A 21451-nucleotide genomic window follows, 5' to 3' on the forward strand; every position below is an offset into this window, starting at 1 on the left:
ACCCATATCCTTGTATAATGGACACCATCCATCCCCATCCGACCAGGATATGAATTAGACTGGATTGCTGAAGGAGACTGCACCATGCTGAGCCATTCCACCCCTCTCCCTCTAGATTCTATGTGGAGCCAGCCTTACAGGAACTGCTGTGATCTGTAGTCCCACTGCATCTCTCCAGCCCAGCTAACAGACCAGAACGCTACTCTTCTTGCCTTAATGTGAGTGGATATTGCTGTTTTAATAAATCGATTTTATGATACATACTCAGAGGCGCCCCTCTCCTTGTTTTTGTTTTAGCTTACTGGAACCCGATTTTGACTCCTTTGGTGGCTGCCCTGACTGACCCTTGCTATATCTATCCCAGTACTCATGTATGAGTGCATACATACATCCTTCTAATTTTGCTTTTGGACTATTGGGTTCCATCCTGAGGTATCTGTGCATTGCGCATTTTTACTTGTTTTAAGTGATAATACTATACACTGTCACTGTACAAATGACACTGGTTGGGTATGGGGTGCTTTGCAGGGATAAGAAACAGAGAGGTCATTCCCTCTGTACAGAGCCTGTGTTGATTGTCAACACAGGCCTCTGGGCTGTGATTCAGCAGGTCCCAGCCATGAATCAGTGGCCGGGACTTGCTCACAGAATCCCGCAATCACAGCGGGTGTTGGCAGGGGGCATGCATGCATGTGCCCTAAACCCAGAAGCAGGCAGCGACGTAGCAGTATGTCAGTTTGCCTGCACGGGCCACCTGTCCGCAGTACATTGCAGGTGGGTGGTCTGAAAGTGGTTAATAGCACTGTGTAATGTTCAAATTTTGTCTGATTTGATTGTTTAATCTGTTATCTCTTTTTCACAGATACGCAAGCTGACTGGTGATTTTTCAGTGATACTAACAATTGTAGTTTTTTGTGCTATTGATATTATTTGTGGACTTGAAACTCCCAAACTTATAGTTCCAAGTGAATTTAAGGTAAGACTGCAACATTTTATACAGAATTGTTTGTTTTGAGCTTAAACCCACACCGAGGATAAAAAATTAAGTTGCTGGTTTAAAGGGTTAATTCACCTTTACAAAAAAACTGCCTATGCAATTATGGCGGGTCTGTTGATGAAAACAAGCTGTGTAGATTTGACTAAAGTTGAATAATGCCCTTGTAATAGGTGTAGGCCATTTACCTACCTACTGAAGCCATGCCAAATTCGTCAACCGGCAGCCATGTTGCTACACCCTGCACTCGGTCGTACTAAGCCTGCAGTCAGAAGGTGGCAACGGACATCTTTTTACACCCACCCAAGTCTTGCATTTCATACTTATTTTCAGCACTAAACTGAGCTTATATAATGAAATACTGTATTTTCAAATCCATCAAACTCTTTTCATGTTGAATTTTAAAAGCAGCGGTGTTCTGTCAGATTAGCAAACCTGTCAGATCTGCCGGATTTGTGCTGCTTTTAAAATTCAACATCAAAACAGTGTCTAAATACTCTTTTGCCCTATATAAGCTGAGTTTACTGTTAAAAATAAATGTGGAATGCAAGACTTGGGTGGGTGTAAAAAGATGTCCGCTGCCATCTTCTGACTGCAGGCTTAGTACGGCCGAGTGTGGGGTGTAGCAAGATGGCCGTCGGTCGACGAATTTGACAATCCATGTCCTGACATCAGCGATGATGCACTGCGTACGCGCAGTGCATGTGGCTTTCTGCAACATCAGATTCCACGTCACAGGAAGTTACGTGGTTCGATATTCTGCCGGGTGTGACATTTTGCCAGAACACCGGTTATTGGCAGTCCTTTTCTCACCTATTGTGTCTGCATGATAAAAGGAGAGCCGTTAACAAGCAAGCCTGTCAGCTCATTGTCTACACTGATGATCAGTGGAGTCCCATCTGTGCCAATCAGTGCAGTCAGTTCCCATCAGTGCCTTCTTTTAGTGCCCATAAATGACGCTTATCAGTGCAGCCTCATCAGTGCCTCCTCATAAGTACCGTCTCATTAGTGCCCATCAGCTCAGCCTATCAGTGCCCATCAGTGCAGACTCATCAGCACACATCAGTGAAGAAGAAAAACTATGTATTTGCTAAACAGAAAGCAGGCAACATTTAAGTCTAGAGGAAAAGAGATTATACCTTCATATACAGAAAGGCTTCTTCACATTTTGAAAGGGCTCAAATCGCCCAGCATCGTACCAAAGTCATGTATGCACCAGTTTTGGAACCATGCTGCAACCTGATTGCTTGGTTCTTTTGTACCATGCGATCTTGTGCGGGCAAATGCACTACATTTGCCACCTCTGTTTTGGGTGTAAGATTGCACTGACACCCGCTGCAGATCACAAGGGCAGTGCAATTTGAATGTGGTGCGGGAGACGTGTGCAGAAACCGAGGCTTATGGTAGATCCATCAAAACCCATTTTTGCTTATATTGGTCCAGTGCTATCACACACACACATCAGGCACACACATCAGTTTCATATATGGTCAGGATCTGCCCAGAAGCCTGCACTGACAGCTGGTTCAACTTCTCAGCAACCTGCTAAGAGCCAGAGCCAGGCACTCCTGCCCCCTCCACAGCCCAGCACTCCAGTGAGAGCCAGAGACTGACAGTCCCCTCTGTCTCTGCTCACAGAATGCTTTAATCTCTCAGTTCTCAGTGCAGAGCCCCATCATGCATCCACCTAGGTGAGTATAAACTTTTTGTGAAAGTCCATAGTTCTCTTTTAAAAATCCCTATATATTTTTCCAGAGTTGCCTTTAAAGACCACACTTTTTGAATGAAACTCAAAGTGCACAAAGCTGCTAAATACCAATTTTGTATCACTTTTTACCCCGGTAAACAAAAAATATATACCAGAAATGTGCAGAGCTTTGTAATAAAAATGACTCAGGAAAAAAAGCAAATAAAAAGTGAAGTTACTAGTGCCTCACACCCTCCTAATAATTTAGGAGGGTGTGAGACACTAGTGACTTCACTTTTTATTTGCTTTTTTCCTGTGCACATAATGGTACAATATGTGATCTTTTAACCCTATTTAAGTAATATTTTTCAGTGGAAAACACAATTAGTGCAATAAAATGACCTATGAGAAAGTCCTGTGGACAATACGCATCAGATGATTGCGACAACATTGTGCTAGGCGGGGTCAACCCAGAAGGTGTGAGAGGCAGGGCCGTTACAAGGGGTGGGCGGAAGGGACGGATGCCCTGGGCGGAGCAATTTATTGTAGGAAGGGGGCGCAGCAGTGGTGTACTAACTGGGTGCCACACATTGGGGGGGGTGTCAGGCGGCCCCCCTATTCTCCCCTGTATAAAACAGTGAGAGCGGGACAGGCTTGGTAGTGCAGCGGTGATGTGACATACTGACAGCGCAGGAAGAGCCCAGCGAGTACAACTCCCCCCTCCACAGAAATGGAAGAGGCTGCATCGGCTCTGCCCCCTCCCTCCCCTCTTTTTCTGTGTCCCGTCCATGCTCCGTGCAGCCCGTGTGCTGCTTCTGAAAGGATTGTGGGGGGGGGGCGGGAACATTTAAACAAGTAGCTGCCGATGGAACTAGTGTGAGCCTGTGTCCAGGCTCTGCTCTCTCTCTCCCAAATCTTTCACTCCCCCTCTTTCCTCTGTTGTCCTCTAGCAGAGTCTTTCATTAACTCTATGCTAATAGTTGGCCCCATCATGTTCCTTTAGCCAGGGTTTTCACGAGTGTGATCATAGACATTGCATGTGATTCGCACCACATTGCTGTACAAATCACATGCGATGTCTGTGCTATGCAAATTCAGTCATACAAACTGTATGGCTGAAATCGCATTTTCACCAAAACAGTGCAGGACCCTTTTTTTGGTCTGCACTGGAATCGGATTGGATGGGTGTTTACACCTATGCAATCCGATTCCTGCACCATTTTACAGTTCTCACTGTGATCTGCAAACCGATCTGGGGGTGTGATTAATTTTACATTGACACCCGTAGCAGTTTGCAAAGGGCAGCGTGAATGGCTGACAAGCAACATGCAATGCAGGAATCCGCACTGGAATCGTGCTGATTCCTGCATCTCATATATGTGAACCAGGACTCAAGTGGGTTCACACTGATGCACTGTGGTTCAGCTGCAGTGCTGGTGTATACACAGTTTTCCTGCATTTACCTCAATTTTCACTACAGTCCCAGAGACTTCTATTAGGATACATATTTTTGCAACATTTTCTGAAAGCGCACCAAATGTTCTCTATACTAAATCTTTGGTGTACTTTCAGAAAACACAGTAAAATTACACAAGCTAATAGAAGTCTGTGGGACTGCAGCTAAAAATGGGGATAAAATGCAGAAAAACTGCGTATACGCCAGCACTGCGACAAACTCCAGGACACCAGTGTGAACCCAAAGGTTTCAGGGTGCTGTGTAATGTAAAGGAGTCCAGAGGTGCAGGGGGTTTTGTAATGTAAAGGGGTCTAGGAAGTGCAGGGTGCTGTGTAATGTAAGGGGTCCAGAGGTGCAGGGTGCTATGTAATGTAAAGGAGTCCAGAGTGCTGTGTAATGTAAAGGGGTCCAGAGGTGCAGGGTGCTATGTAATGTAAAGGAGTCCAGAGGTGCAGGGTGCTGTGTAATGTAAAGGGGTCCAGAGGTGCAGGGTGCTGTGAAATGTGAAGGGGTCCAGAGGTGCAGGGTGCTATGTAATGTAAAGGGGTCCAGAGGTGCAGGGTGCTGTGTAATGTGAAGGGGTCCAGAGGTGCAGGGTGATGTGTAATGTAAAAGAGGTCCAGAGGTGCAGGGTGCTGTGTAATGTAAAGGAGTCCAGAGGGTCAGGGTACTGTGTAATGTAAAGGGGTCCAGAGGTGCGGTGAACTTACAATTTAACCATTTGCAGACCCGCTGCAGTGCATATACTGCGACGGGGCTGCAACTACAGTGTTGTATTGTTGTATTGTAGTGTTGTATTGTTTTAAGTGTTTTCTGGTTTTGAAAGGACATTGACTCTTTCTTTATACCCGGGGGGGTGGGGGGGGGGGTGCAGTTTGCCATCTTTGCCCTTTGTTGATTTGCTTTTTTCCTTCAATTGAATAATTTGTATAATGTGAGTTATTTTTATTACAAAGCTCTGCACATTTCTGGTATAATGGACATTGCAGTGTATTGAAAAAAAGCTACATTTTCATAATATTTGTGCAAGGGGGATCGTTGGCAATCCATTCAAAATAAATAGGTTGCTTAACACAATGCTCATTAATGGGCAAAATATCATGTTATCATGTATGTATGAGCAATATTTTGGGGGACTTTTCACTGAAATGTGCAAGGAAAATATTTGGTAATCAATCATCCAAGGGGGCAGAGATCGATGTGCTTTTATAAAGCTGTAGTTTTAATATTTATTATTCTTTCTTAAAAGCCAACAAACCCAAACAGAAGTTGGTTTGTGTTTCCATTTGGGAGAAATCCATGGTGGGTGTGCTTGCTTTCTGGTGTTCCAGCAATTTTAATCACAATCCTTTTATTCATGGACCAACAAATTACTGCAGTCATTCTAAATCGCAAAGAGAACAAGCTGAAGGTAAGTTTCATGTGTAGTTTTATGTGAACAATAAATTGGGCTTGATTTACTAAGATGAATGTGTTATTATAACACCACTACATACACTGAGCAAAATTATGAATGCAACACTTTTATGTTTGCCCCTATTTATCATGAGCTGAACTTTTCTACGACTTTTTACAAAAGGCCTATGTCTCTCAAATATTGTTCACAAATCTGTCTAAATCTGTGTTAGTGAGCACTTATCCTTTGCCGAGACAATCTATTCACCTCACAGGTGTGGCATATCAAGATGCTGATTAGACAGCTTAGGCTGGCAAAAATAAAATGTGCAGTTTTACCGTATTGGGGGGGGTCCAAAAAACAGTCAGTATCTGGTGTGACCACCATTTGCCTCACCCAGTGCAGCACATCCCCTTCGCATCGAGTTAATCAGGTTGTTTATTTTGGCCTGTGGAATGTTGGTCCATCCCTCTCCGATGGCTGTGCGAAGTTGCTGGATATTGGCAGGAACTGGAACACGCTGTTGTATACGCTAATCCATAGCATCTTAAACATGCTCAATGGGTGACATGTCCGGTGAGTATGCTGGCCATGCAAGAACTGGGTTGTTTTCAGCTTTCAGGAATTGTGTACAGATCCTTGCAACATGGAGCCGTGCATTATCATGCTGCAACATGAGGTGATGGTTGTGGATGAATGGCACAACAATGGGCCTCAGGATCTCGTCACTGTATCTCTGTGCATTCAAAATACCATCATCAACTGAGAGCAGCCCCAGAGGCCTTCAAAAGGCAGAAGTCTCGGCATTGGCCCTGGTGGGTCACGTATGTAGGGTATGGGTTACAGTGAACAAGTCACGTCAGTCTCACAGGGTAGACGGACCAGGGGATGAACCAGGTGAGGGGCGCTGGCGGTCCCTTTTATGGCTTCTTCGCTTGGCCGACTGCCAGGGTTGAGGAAGCTGGATGGCAGGGAAATCCGACAGTCCTCTCCAGTCTGGAAAGTCAACTGGATCTAACTCGAGGGTAGACCGGAAATTTGGAACAACCCCAGCAGTAGGTCAGGCCTGCCTCTTGGACTGCAGCCAGAATGGGGCAAAGTGCCCTGCGTTGCATGAGGGTGTGTCGGGATAGATCTTGGTAGAAGAAAAGTCACGCCCCATCAAAGTCAAAATATGGTTTCCCACGCATTTTCTGCATAATATGGCCCTTAAGCGTGTATTTGTGTAGCTTACAGATGACGGCCCTGGGATTGTCCACATCTTGAGAGGGAGGCCTGAGTGCCCAATGAACCCGGTCTATCTCAATAGGTGCTATAGTATTTCCCGGAATATGCCCACCAGATTAGGCACAATATCTCTGGGGCCAATGGCCTCAGGTAGGCCACGGATACAGATGTTGGCCCGCTGACTTCAGTTCTCAACATAATCTAACTGACACAGCAGGGCTTAAATTTTCTGATCCTGTGCAATGCATTTAGTTTGAAGCGTGGAAATGGCAGGCAATACATCATCCATCCTTTGTTCCAAACAAGTGCTTATTCCTTTATATTGGTTTTTGACATGTACAAGTGCAGCAATTTAGAACTTGAATGAAAGGTTTAGCACTGGGAAACTTTTTGAAAGATAAATAGTGCACTTTATATACAACTATATAGATCAGACCAAAATGAGGGACAAATTAGGCGGAAAGAGGGACAGAGAGACTTTGTTCCAAATCAGGGACAGTCCCTCGAAATCAGGGACAGTTGGGATCTATGAAAAAGTGTTAAATGGCAGTGCAGCTGACCATACACAGTTAGATATTTTTTTGGATTGAGCCTTCGAGCTGAAAAAAAAAAAAACAGGAAAATCGTATTCCTTTAATCATGCTATGTATGGCTATTGTATTCTGCCACCTGCACCAGCGGCTGTCAGAATACATATGAAATATCTGACTGGATGCAGCCACTACTCATCTGAAACATTTCTATCCGGCTCCTTTTATTTTTCATCAAAGGATGTTGGACAAGAGGATGGTGACAGGGTGATCTACGGAGTAATATCTGATGGTCACATGGGGGTTGATTTATTAAAGACAAATAGACTGTGCACTTTGCAAAGTCTAGTTGCTCCAGAGCTTAGTAAATGAGGTAAAGCTTCACGTTGCAAAGAATACCCAGTCACAAGGAAAATTAAAAAAACAGCATTTTTGCTTGCACATTATTGGATGATGGAACTCAGCAGAGCGTCTGCTCATTCACTAAGCTCTGGAGCAACTGCTCTTGCAGAGTGCAACTGCACTTTGCAAAGTGCACAATCTATTTGTCTTTAGTAAATCAACCCCATAATGTGTCCAGCTTCAGGGTCATGGCAAACTAGTGATTTTGCAAACCTGCGGGATGTAAGAGAAATAGACGCAGGTGTCCGTCTGACGCTCCCTGGCTAGGTGTTCAAGGCATCTCTCCTGGTGAGTAACGTTCTGCAGCATTTTTATTAGCAAAGATGCCTTGTTCATCCAACCAGCAAGGGAGCAACTTTTGGAAATATATGAGTATTTTCTCTGCACTGAGCGATGATCAGTGTGCAGTAGTGTGTATAACTGTGATTTGCTTATTTTAAACGTATAGCTCAATTCTGGGCTATTTTTATTAAATGGCCTCCAGACTAAGCAGCTAAGGCTATTTCAGTCTTGGCTGCTTTTTATTGTTGACTCTCTGTTCTTGTCCCCGTGCTATAATTCCTTTATGCCATAAGATGTCCTCAGTATTTCAAGTTGAATGTGGCCTAACTGTTCTTTGAAAGGCATACAGTTCCAGCTCCAGACATTTTGTAGCATAGATAGAATTTTTATTAAATAAAATGGATACCACGCTATTCTGTATAAAAACAGGTTTACTGTGTACTAAGAGGTGTGGTATAGGGATACCACACATTTTAGTATAAATAGAACCAACTGCACGGAAAAACTGTATATTTTGTGGGTAAAGAATTACTTAAAACAAATTATTTTATTTCTTTAATGTTCTTAATACATTTTTTTTTTTTACAGAAAGGTGCAGGCCTACATCTGGATTTCTTCTGCATAGCTTTGCTGATTATAGTGATGTCATTTATGGGTCTTCCGTGGTATGTCTCAGCCACTGTAATATCTCTTGCACACATGAACAGCCTAAAAATGGAAACAACGGTTTCTGCTCCAGGAGAACAACCAAAGTTTTTGGGCATCAGGTAAATATTTATATTTTGCAATCTAAAGAAATGTTAATTATATACACCAATCAGCCACAACATTATGGCCACTGACAGTTAAAGTAAATTACATTGATTATCTTGTGACAATGGCACCTGAAAGTGGATGGGATATATTAAGCAGCAAGTGAACATGCTGTCCCTGAAGTTGATATGTTGATAGCAGAAAAAATGGGCACCACATTCTAATGACTAAACAACTGGGTAAGGGTATTTAGGACCTACCAAATGTGGAAGCAAGAGGATCATAGCTCACTGATGCATGTGGGAAGCGGAGGCTGGCTTGTTTAGTCCGATCCAATAGAAAAGCTACTGTAGCTCAAATTGCTGAAAAAATGTAATGCAGGTTCCCATAGAAAAGTGTCAGAACACACAGTGCATTGCAATTTATTGCATACGGGGTTGTGTAGGCGCAGACCATTCAGGGTGCCCATGCCAAAGGCACAACAGGCACGTGATCATAAGAACTGGACCACAGAGCAATGGAGGAAGGTGGCCTGGTCTGATAAGTTCAAAAATGGTTTGTGGAACACAGCAACAAGTTTGTGGTGTTGACTTGGCCTTCAAACGCTCCAGATCTCAATCCAATTGAGCATCTTTGGGATGTGCTGGAAAACCAAATCTGATCCATGGAGGCCCCACTTCGCAATTCACAGGACTAGTGGAGTCCATGCCCTAATGCGTTAAGGTGGGTGGTCATAATGGTATGGTTGATCAATGTATTACTAGCATATAATATATATATGTACACATAACCATCAAAAACCTCAACATATTTAGTAAGGAGTCAAACACAGGTGTATCTAAATGGAGGTCACTGAATAAAATAATATACAGTAAATATTGCAATGATCTTGTATTTTATCCTTCTTGTGAATGTGTTTGCAGGGAGCAAAGAGTAACTGGATTAACAGTGTTCATCCTAACTGGAGCTTCGATTTTTCTTTCACCAGTTCTTAAGGTATTTTTGTACAGTAATGATACTTGGACAAAGAATAACTTGCAAGTTTTTTCAAAATTACAGATTGAGGAGAAACAGATACTTTGTTGCATACATTTTCAAATATATGTGAAACCACACAATCTAATCAACGTGCCTCTGTGAATCATGGCCCTAATGGGTGATAACATTTATGTTATCACCCAAAGGGACATATTTTGTGTAAAATGTAAAGGCGTTTACACACAATTGTGTGTGATTGTAAACAAAAGAAAAAAAATAAAAATTAGAAAGTGAAAGCCACTAACATAGTACAGTATAGTATAACTGTAAAGGAGAAGTGCAGGCAGATAGGATTATGCATTCCAAATTAACAATACAAATGGGCACTTCATCCAGTTGGATTAAGAATAAAGACATTTTCTATAAACCTATTATATTTATTTTTCAATAAAAACAAACTTGTACTTTGCTCATTCAGGAAAAAGTAACATGTTTGCTTGACAGCTGAGCCCATCCAGTTCGGATACATAGCTTATGCCTTGCCTTGTTGCTCATCATGCATCATGAAATACCCAAACCTTCCAGATATGTGACACCTCTCTTCACTCCCACAAAAAAAACACTATTGCGGTTGAGAATCCATTTTTTAGGCCAAGCTCTGTCACATAGGACAGGGAAAGGGTTCTTCGCCCTTTAAAAGCTTTACCCAGATTGACCTGAAACTTACACAGGGATCTTTTCTTAGGGATGCAACAATTGAACAGTAAAGTGCTATAATCCAAAACACTTTATTGTTTAGATTTCAAGCTGTTGTGAAACCACCACATGAGGGTGGTTCCACTCTAGTCTATACCAAGACCACTTTAACAACAGGGGTAGAGATGGGGTAGAGAAGGGCCGAACACCCTTCGGTTCACGCCACAACTCTTGAACATCACAAAAGTTCGGACACTATTGAAGTCTATGGTACCTGAACAGGAAAAATCAAAAGTCTCCATTTTAAAGTGGTGTTCCGGCCAAAATTATACTTTTTAAATAAAAATACCCCTATAATACACAAGCCTAATGTATTCTAGTAAAGTTAGTCTGTAAACTAAGGTCTGTTTTGTTTGTTTATAGCAATAGTTATATATTTTATAAACTTACAGCAGGCTGTGGCCATCTTAAGTGTGGGCATCTGAAGCCAGACTGTATTTCTTCCTGCATCTCATCCTTGCAGATCTCGTACATGCTCAGTGCAGCACAAGCAGTGTAATAGGTTTCAGGTCAGGTTTCCATAGCAACGGCAGTGCCAGAGGAAGTTGCCGCCCCTTCCCAGAAGACATTGCAAACAGGAAATGATGCTATGAGCCACGGCTAGGGAGGAGGAAGAGAAAAATGAATACAGCAGATATACAGTAGGTGCTGAGAAAAAAAATTTAAAAATATCCAATTCGTTTGCAGTGCACAGTTTAGTGAGGGATGCTGAAGAGTTGTAAAAGTGGGTGGAACTCCACTTTAAAGGCTTATATGCAAGTTATTGGCCATAAAAAGGGTATGGGGGCCTGGGTACTGCCAGTGGGGACATGTACCAATACTAAAAAAAACTTTTAAAAAAGATGATGCTTAATGATGCTTAATATGAAAAAAAAATACATTTAAATTGATTTTCCCTGCAAGCTTTCTTTAATTAGTAAACAGTGATTTGGGGAGCCAGTCTGTATGATGAGGCCATGTTTTAGTGAACTCGGAACAAGATAAGAGTTTTTTTGGATAAATTCTGGTGTCTCTTTAGCAGACTTTGGATGGAAATAACAAAGTTTTGCACCACAGTGAGCAAGCCTTATGTGAAAAAGCCAAATTATAGCACACTCAGGCCAAGATTAACAATTTTGTTAAGATAAAGTCTGATATCTCTTTCGCAGACTTTGGATAGAAGTAACAGGTGTGGAAAGATTGGGCTTTGGTGGTGCCTTTACACCGCAACCCTATTTAGGTACTCTTGATGAATGCAAGAATTGGCCTTCCTGTAAAAAAATTGAAATTTGAAGCCCCTGTCAAACAGGTGGGGATAAATTGGTCTTTGGGTGTTGTTGGTGCCTTCACCCTGTAACCTTCTAGAGGTACTCTTGACGAAAGCAAGAATTGGCCTTGCTGTAAAAAATTGAAATTTCACACCTCTGTCAAACAGTTGCGGAAAAAATAGGTCTTTGGGTGTCAGGATCACTTAAGTGCTCCTGCTCTTTATGCCAGCATCCGGGTTTTGGCCATTGCATTCTCCCTGTTTGTGTCCTCCTGCAGGTCAATCATCTGTTATAAGCAAGCCAAACGCTCTGTTCCTTGCTTGTGATAAAGACAGTGATACCTGCATTGTTCCTGATTGAGCACCCATTTTTCTGCCCTGTTTTGCTAGTTTGGATTTCCCTGTGTATGACCTGGATCGGATATTGGACTTTTCCCTGAACTCAGCCTGCCTTTTACCTGGACTGTCATAGAACCATGCTATCTGTCTGCTAACTGCAAGTAGTCTGTTCGTTTGCTGAGTTTACATCTGCCCTGGCATGGTGGCCAGGCACTATAGCATTGTGTATAAGTCCTGGGGGCAACCGATTACCAGTAGCCCTGCTTGCCTTAAGGGAAAGGGGGCTGCTATAGGTGAAGCACACAGTAGCCAACTATAGTGTCTGACCATCTGCGTTGGGCTAGACGTGACATTATCACAAGCCTTTAACAAAAGAAATTTCTGTCAAGATTCTACACAGGCTCGCTTATTTACTGAGGAAATTTGCAAACTGACACACCAAATCCAAGAACTTTCTGTGCGTGTAAACACACCTCCAGCAGTAACACAGGAGCCAGAGCCCAAAGTTAACCTTCCTCATCGTTTTTCTGGTGACCCCCATGTGTTTTCCAACTTTAAAAATAGTTGTATGCTATACTTTAAGGTTAATCCACACTCCTCTGGTTCTGAAGCACAGCAGATCAGCCTGATTATTATATGGTTGCAGGGGGATCCCCAGTCTTGGGCGTTTAGTCTCCTCACAGATGACCCAGCCAGGGGGTCAGTTGAAGCTTTTTTCAAGGCCTTAGGTTTACTGTATGATGATCCTGACCATGCCCATTCAACTGAAGCTAGTCTTAGGTCATTATGTCAGGATAAACGTATCGCTGAACAATACTGTTCTAATTTCTGCCACTGGGCACCTGACTCAGGGTGGAATGACCCAGCTCTAAGAAGCCAGTTCAGATTAGGCTTATCAGACTCCATCAAAGACTCCTTAGTACACTATCCTGAACCAAAGTCATGCAAGTAGCCATCCGTATAGACAGGCGTTTACGGGAAAGGCATACAGAGAGGTTAATTTGTTTGCCCTCTAGTATGCTGCCCACCTTTTCTTCATCTCCTGACGAAGCGGGGAAAGAGAAGCCGGCGGAAGATGCCAGAGGAAAAGACCGGAGGAAGAAGCAGAGGAAGATAGAGGAAGAAGCGGTGGAAGAACAAGATGAACATTGAAGAAATAGCAGTGAAAGAAGAAGACATTAATAAAGGAATTGTCAAAAACCGGCTATTGTCTTTAACATTTTTGACACTTTTTTTGTGAAATGGTGGGGGTACATTTGTACCCCATTACCAATTCACACGGGGGGCCGGGATCTGGGGGTCACCTTGCTAAATAGGCTGTAATAGGACTGCTATTACAGTCCTATTCAGATCCTGATCATGACAATGTTTCCAATTGGACTCCAGTTTACATATCCATGTGCCTTTATATGAGTCTGTTATAACAAAAGACGCTGACTAGTCTATTGAATTCTCTACAGGTTGCCAACTGCCACAGACTGAATACTCTCCTCCTAGAAGCCAAACTTATCCGTTGTCTTGCAGCCTTGAGCCCTGTTTGGAAACATCCTTCTAAGTCCGCAGAAGTCAAGCCCCCTGAATTACCCCTGCCTTTGCCTGTCGCTAAACTCCCTTGGACGTACAGCCAGGCTAACTTGTCCTCAAGTTCCACAGTCGCTACACCTGGCGATGCGATTCAGGCAATCGCTACACCTGGCGATGCGGCCATTGCATCATTTATGCTAGTCCAGCCCATGCCCATTGAGCTTCCTGCTTTTTCTTATTCAGGACTTTCTGTAACCTGGCCTCACTCTACTTTTACTACACCCATTCTAACCGCTCTAAGAGGTTCAGTCCATCCTTTTGATAAACTGCCTTATTCTGTCAAGTGGGGCTTTCATCCTTTTTTTCAGGGCTCTCTGCATTCTGCTCGTGTTTCAGCTATCTGGCTTGACTCCGGTGACCCGTCCCCTGCTAACCAACCTGACCTTGCGGATTCACGGACCTCTGCCCAGTCTGATGGTCCTGTGCTGGATGTCAAGCTTGTCTTTGAGGGTCCGGGGGCCCCTCCTCAGAGGGGGGTAATGTCAGAATCATGTAAGTGCTCCTGCTCCTCATTCCAGCATCTGGGTTTTGGCTATTGCATTCTCCCTGTCTCTGTCCATCTGCAAGTTGATTAATATGGTCAGTCATCTGTTATAAGCAAGCCAAACGCTCTATCCCTTGCTTGTGATAGAGACAGTGATACCTGCGTTGTTCCTGATCGAGCCCCCGTTTGCCCTGTTTTGCTAGTTTGGATCTCCCTGTGTATGACCTGGATCTGATATTGGACTTTTCCCTTAACTCAGCCTGCCTTTACCTGGACTGTCATAGATAGACACTATCTGTCTGCTAACTGCAAGTAGTCTGTTTGCTTAGTTCGCATCTGCCCTTGCGTGTTGGCCGGGCACTATAGCATTGTGTATAAGTCCTGGGGGCAACTGAGTATCGGTATGGATGTTTTTTCCGACGGAATTCCACTCAAGCTTGCCTTGCATACACACGGGAACAAAGAAGGGGATACTACTTGAGTATCCAGAAATTGGACTATTTAGGCATGGAAACAATGGAGAGGTGAAAAAATATATATATAATTTATTAGAAAAAATACATTGTACAAACACAGTGCTCACAAAAAGATAAAAACCATGAAAACTGATACAGTCAGTACAGTGAGCCCTTGGGCGTCTACGCGTTTCGCAGTGGGGCTTCTTCAGGACACGATCAAGGTTCAAAGGCATAACAAAAGAGAAACAGAGAGCAAGTCTCACTGTCTGAAATGAGATATATTCCAATTAAAAACAGAAATGTTACATGAACGCATTAGAACATGTTATATTAAAAAGCATGTGCTCAACCATCCAAAGAAGAAACTGAGAGAACAGCAAAATGGTAATGAAAAAGTACCTTTGATTTGGTAGGCCTCATATACAAAGTCCCCGTAGTAGAAAATATAAGGTATTTATTGTGAACTATGGAAAAGTAGAGAAAATACAAAAAGCTCTAGCACAAAATGTATGGTGCAGCTAGTAGTATATATATAATGAATCAATTAAATATTAATTAAGCTAAAATACCTACTATTTTACATCTTCCAAAATATATCTAAAGCAGGGGCCCGTGTGTATCTTGTATTAAAGAAGGAGAGACCGTCCAGCTATTGAAACTGAAGTATACAGCGTCATAGAAGAGCAGTAAGCCTTAATCAGGTTAAGCATTGCTGGTGGTGTGTGCCATAGATTCTACTGGTATACAATACCTGACGGTACAAAAAGAACAGGGAAAAAGAGGTATATCATGTAGCCATCAATAAGAGTCAAGATAGTGCCCATAGATGTAACTGGTATAGACTTACGTGTAGATGGTAATATGGTGGTATGCCCCTGGGATACGGCCGGGTGCTGTACTCAAAGCCCATGTTAAAACATTGGATGTTTTTTTCCGATGGAATTCCGCTCAAAATAGTAGTCTATAGTCCTATGAGCCTCCAAGTACTATCAGACCAAATATGGTCTGAACTGATGTATCCTACAAATGATCAGCTGCTAACGTTACACATGTCTTATAAACCATGCAAATGATCAAACAAAGTTATAAGTACGCTGCGCTATCAAAATGACAAATATGTAAAATTTTAGTGCTATATTGCAAATAAAGTGATACTGTGCTCTCTCATAACATGTGGAATATATATAACATCCAAAATATAAAATCAGTTATAAATATATACTTATATGCGACACTTCAATAAATGAATAAAGTGCTCCAATATACTTGTGTAATGTCCAAATAATGATAGATGAGTATTCCAATGTGCTTGTGCAATGTTCAAACAACATATTTATCTATTATTGTTTGAACATTGCACAAGCACATTGGAATAACCATCTATCATTATTTGGACATTGCACAAGTATATTGGAGCACTTTATTAATGAATAGTAATATATATATAATAATAAATGTATTGAAGTGTCGCATATAAGTATATATTTATAACTGATTTTATATTTTGGATGTTATATATTCCACATGTTATGAGAGAGCACAGTATCACTTTATTTGCAATATAGCACTAAAATTTTACATATTTGTCATTTTGATAGCGCAGCGTACTTATAACTTTGTTTGATCATTTGCAAGGAATTCCGCTAAAGCTTGCCTTGCATACACACAGGCACACAAAAGTTCTCTGAACTTTCGACTGTCAAGAATGCGGTGACGTACAACACTACGATGAGCCGAGAAAATGCTTCCGAGCATGTGTAGGAATTTTGCGCATCGGAATTTGTACAGACGATCGCATTTTCGGATAAGAACTTTTCCCGACCGAAAAATAGAGAACATGCTCTCAATCTTTTGCTGGCTGGAATTCCGCCAGCAAAAGACCGATGGAGCATACACACGGTCGCATTTTCCAACAAAAAGCTCTCATTAAAGTTTTGCTGGCGGAATTTCCGATCGTGTGTACGTGGCATAAGGCTTAATCCAAAAGAGAAGGTGATAAAAAGGAATTGAAAAGGAGGGGATTTGTAGCATCAAAACATGTATTTCTTGAATGAATAATATTTAATCAAATTGTTTTACATTTTATAGCATATTCCAATGCCTGTACTATATGGAATTTTTCTTCAAATGGGTGTGGCAGCTTTGGGAAGCATTCAGGTACTTGTTTTAAGCTATAATTTTATAGTTTAATAGACACTGCTTATTTTAAAGGTATTATTTCTTTGCAGATAATTAACCTGTGGCTTATGTATGCATATTTTTTTCTGATTATATCTCACACTACCAACTTTGTATCAGAAGGCTAAAGCAACTGAAAATCTCTAATTATGTTTGTGGCAATTTCTGGTTTGCAAAGTGTCAATACTTTTTGTGGCCACTATTCTTTTCCAGCACTGCCTTAACCCTCTTGGGCATGAAGTTCACCAGAGCTTCACAGGTTGCCACTTGAGTCCTCTTCCACTTCTCCATGATGGCATTTCGAAGCTGGTGGATGTTAGAGACCTTGCGCTCCTCCACCTTCCGTTTGCGGATGCCCCACAGATGCTCAATAGAGCTTAGGTCTGTAGACATGCTTGGCCAGTCAATCACCTTTACCCTCAGTTTCTTTAGCAAGGTAGTGGTCATCTTGGATGTGTGTTTGGGGTCATTATGATGTTGGAATACTGCCCTGCAGCCCAGGCTCCGAAAAGAGGGGATCATGTTCTGCTTCAGTATGTCACAGTACATGTTGGCATTCATGGTTCCCTCAATGAACTGTATTTCCCCAGTGCCAGTGCATCCCCAGAGCACCACCACCATGCTTGACTGTATATATATATATACATTAAAAAAAACCTCCATTTCTAAAAATACACATAATATATATATTATACAGTTTGGAAAACGCACCTACCTGATCTGATCACCCCACTCTTACTATATATATATATGTATATATATATATATATATATATATATATATATATATATATATTAAAAACCTCCATTTCTAAAAATACACATAATATATATATATATATTGGAAGATTGGGGTGATCAGATCAGGTAGGTGCGTTTTCCAAACTGTATTTTTAGGGGCATGGTAGCCCACCTTTATTTAAAGGAATGCAAAAGTTCACAAAAGACATCAGTAGCCCACGCAGGGGGTTTCACCATTACTGTAACTTGCACACTCAGAATACTTAAGCCTCCTGGCTTACTCTCTTGCCACACAGCTGCTTCAGGCCTCAAGCCTGCTCTTTAGACCAAAAGAGTTCCTTAGAGTCAAGTTCTCTCATAGCTTACTCACGATCAGCTCCTTGCTGCTTTGTCAGACTAAATCTGCCTCTTGCAGACATGCACGCTCTGGCTGCCCTATGCAGCCTCTCTGACTCCTGGAGAGGATGGGAGTCCTCCTGACTCCCATGCACAGACCTCCTGTCTGTTGGGTGGAGTCCTGAGCTCTAGCTCCGGGCTACTATGAAGCCAGCCCACAGCTGGACAATCAGCATGCCTGTTTCTCCAAGAATCTGGCGTAAACCACCCATCTTCTTAGTAGCACGGGGTCCCACTGCTACATATCCCCCCCTTTGTTTTCAACTGGAGGGAGGAACATAGACCCGTCACTTTGGATGGGACCCCTCTGTGCCAGCCAGTAGCTGAGCAGGCCCAACTCTTTTTTCAGGTATGTTTCCACAAGTACTTCACCTTGGCACCTCTGTGCCAACTATCAGCAGCAGGAGTCCTAACCTGTCCAACCTTCTTTCTAAAGGGGCACGCCACCCACATAGTCTTCCTGGTGTGCTTCCACCAGCACTTCTTCCTGAACCATGGGCTTCCACTAATCTCTCTACTATCCCTTCTACCTTCTGGCCTCCTGCATTTCTTTCTACCTCCCCGAGACCTACTCTCCTGGGACTGTAGGAGACCCACTTCTATGACACCTGTCAGGGACTGACCTCTCTCACTAACTTACTCACACTAATGAACATCATTTGTTTCTCAGTTTCACTGACCCCTATGTGGTTACCCTTGCCAACCAAACCATCTGAGACTAACACCACATCCTTTTGTTTAACCTCAATAGCAACTTTCCACAATGGATTGCTTAAATCAATATTGCCATTGTCTTTAGGACCTCTTGTCCCCTTGTTTTCTAGGACAGTGTCTGTGGAGGGACCACCTACAGGCAAGCAGTTATTCCCTATGGGACCTTTCCACAGTTTCACATCGCCCCCTGTTGTCCAACACTCCAATAGCGACTGTCCTACCAATGAACATTTTTCTCCACATATTTGCACGTCAATCTCTTTAACTATTTCTATGTCCATTGGTACCTCAACCAATACCTCTGAGCTGTCCAACAGTGCTCTAGAGTGCTTCTCATGCACCACATCAGTAGGAAGCAACCCTGCACACCGTGAGACAACATTCAACATGGGTTTACACACTTCCCCATTCAGTGTCCGGAACTGTAACTGTTACCAACACTGTTATTTCCTGTCAGTGTCTCTGGATACCTCAAACTGCAACTCTTTGTGAGTAATGGACAGAGAATTCTGTCTGTTCCGGGCCCTTCCTTCACATTAGGTCTAGCGGTTGAGACAGTACACGCTCCATGTACCAACCACTGCTTAGCCACACCTCGGAACACACCAGCAGGAATGCACCTCACCACACCAACATATGGAGACACTTCCACCATGTCTGTTCTCTCTGACTCCTTCCGCACACAACTGTCGCTGAAAGCACTCTCGTAAAGAACCATGAAACCACCTTCCACAAAAGTAACCAACATTGCAGTAACCAATACCAATTTTTATCAACATTGCTTAACCACGGGTCTCCACTGATTGGTACTACGCAGTACCAGGCTGCCCATCTGTGGTGGATACACGCAGGTGTACAGCAAAAAACATCTCAGTTATTTCTAAACACCCCACACTTAAACAGAACTTTAGGGACCCTTCCCTTAGCAATGTGGAGGGGCTCATTTTCTAAGGCTCGAGAGGCCGAGATGCTTAAGGAGACCTCCACCTCAGGAGTTAACTGACACAACTTGTGGCTCCCCTTTGAGCACTGTCAAACGCATGTGTCATACTCATCCTCTCATTTTCAGCAACACTAAGCCTTTCCAAGTCATTATGACACTCAACATTACTCATCTGTTTTGCTGTGGACAAAATATCTGCCATGTCCGCGCCCTTATTTAATCTTTCTGGCTGGAGGGGGTTAACAGCCTCTCTATTTGTCACAGCAGCAATAGCATCCACCTCACTATTACTGAAGAGAGAGAAGGGTCAGGGCCAAGCCGTGGCTTCATGTCTGAATGGACACACAGAGCAGCGCCTTGGCTCGAGTGCCCGCATAGCAAACTGATTGCTGTGGAGGCACTCAACAGAAGGGAGGGGCCAGGAGCACTGATGAGGGACCCGAGAAGAAGAGGATTTGGGGAGGATCTGCAAAACCACTGCACAGAGCAGGTAAGTATAACATGTTTCTTATTTTGAAACCAAAAAAATAGGGCTTTAATGTCACTTTAATAGTTCCACATGTCTCCACACTATCGCCCGCAGGAAGGAATTCCCGCACTCCGGCTTCTCTCTAGTGGCTCCGCTAACATTGCTGTTGCGAGCCACTCTCATATCATAGCTTCAGTTGCTGATATCGGACAGCCGATTTGTTGCTGTGCCCAAGCCGTTTCCCGCTTGGAGTAGCATGCTGGAACACTTCCTGAGATTACACCCAATGCCTCAGGTCTGTGGGGGTCTGATGGAGTAACAGTAACATCATGTGATGTGTCAACACATTTTGCTGTAATCACATTACAGCTTCTTCAGGACCAGGAGCACCTCCCTCTCTTCTCTATTTAAAGGGTTAGTTCACCTTTAACCACTTCAGCTGCAGAAGAATTTACCCCCTTCCTGATCAGAGCATTTTTTGCGATTCAGTATTGCATCGCTTTAGCTGACAATTGCATGGTCGTGCGATGTTGTACCCAAATAAAAGTGGCGTCCTTTTTTTTCTCACAAATAGAGCTTTCTTTTGGTGGTATTTGATCACCTCTGCAGTTTTTATTTTTTGCTCTAAAAATAAAAAAAGAGCGACAATTTTGAAAAAAAAAGCAATAACTTTTACTTTTTGCTATAATAAATATCCCCCCAAAAAATATAAAAAAACTAATTTCGTCCACAGTTTAGGCCGATATGTATTCTTCTACATATTTTTGGTAAAAAATTTTTTTTAAAAATCGCAATAAGCGTATATTGATTGGTTTGCACAAAAGTTATAGCGTCTACAAAATAGGGGATAGATTTATGGCATTTTTATTTTTTTATTTTTTTTTACTAGTAATAGCGGCGATCTGCAATTTTTATCATGACTTTGACATTGCGGCGGACATATCGGACACTTTTGACACTATTTTGGGACCATTGACATTTATACAGCAATCAGAGCTAAAAATAGCCACTGATTACTGTATAAATGACACTGGCAGGGAATGAGTTAAACACTAGGGGGCGATCAAGGGGTTAAGTGTGTTCTCTGGATGTGTTCTAACTGTAGGGGGGATGGGCTCACTACAACATGACAGAGATCACTGCTCCTGATGACAGGGAGCAGTAGATCTCAGTCATGTTGCTAGGCAGAAAAGGGAAATGCCTTGTTTACATAGGCATCTCCCCATTCTGCCTCTCCTCACCGCAATCATGGGCCGCCGGCGAACATCGAGTTTGCGGGACTGGCGGGCACGCTCCCACGGCTCGACCCGTGGACGCCCACTAGGTGGGAATTTCAAAGGGACATACGGGTACGCCCTTTTGCCTGCCCGTGCCATTCTGCTGGCGTAAATCGGCATGTGGTTAAAAAACTTTCCATATTCCTGTAAATGTTGCCCAT

General features: G+C 42.8%; 1 protein-coding gene across 1 annotated transcript in view; it reads left to right on the forward strand.

Annotated features, from left to right (window-relative positions):
* LOC141132416 (electrogenic sodium bicarbonate cotransporter 1-like) overlaps positions 1–21451 on the forward strand; it is an 890811-nt gene that overhangs the window by 821528 nt on the left and 47832 nt on the right. Inside the window, exons 14-18 of the mRNA XM_073620775.1 lie at positions 863–976; positions 5387–5548; positions 8563–8741; positions 9651–9723; positions 16661–16729. Coding sequence (XP_073476876.1) covers positions 863–976; positions 5387–5548; positions 8563–8741; positions 9651–9723; positions 16661–16729 — 597 coding nt within the window. The remainder of the gene's footprint in view (positions 1–862; positions 977–5386; positions 5549–8562; positions 8742–9650; positions 9724–16660; positions 16730–21451) is intronic.

Source organism: Aquarana catesbeiana, linkage group LG03 (assembly GCF_042186555.1).
Source record: "Aquarana catesbeiana isolate 2022-GZ linkage group LG03, ASM4218655v1, whole genome shotgun sequence".
Lineage (NCBI taxonomy): Eukaryota > Metazoa > Chordata > Amphibia > Anura > Ranidae > Aquarana > Aquarana catesbeiana.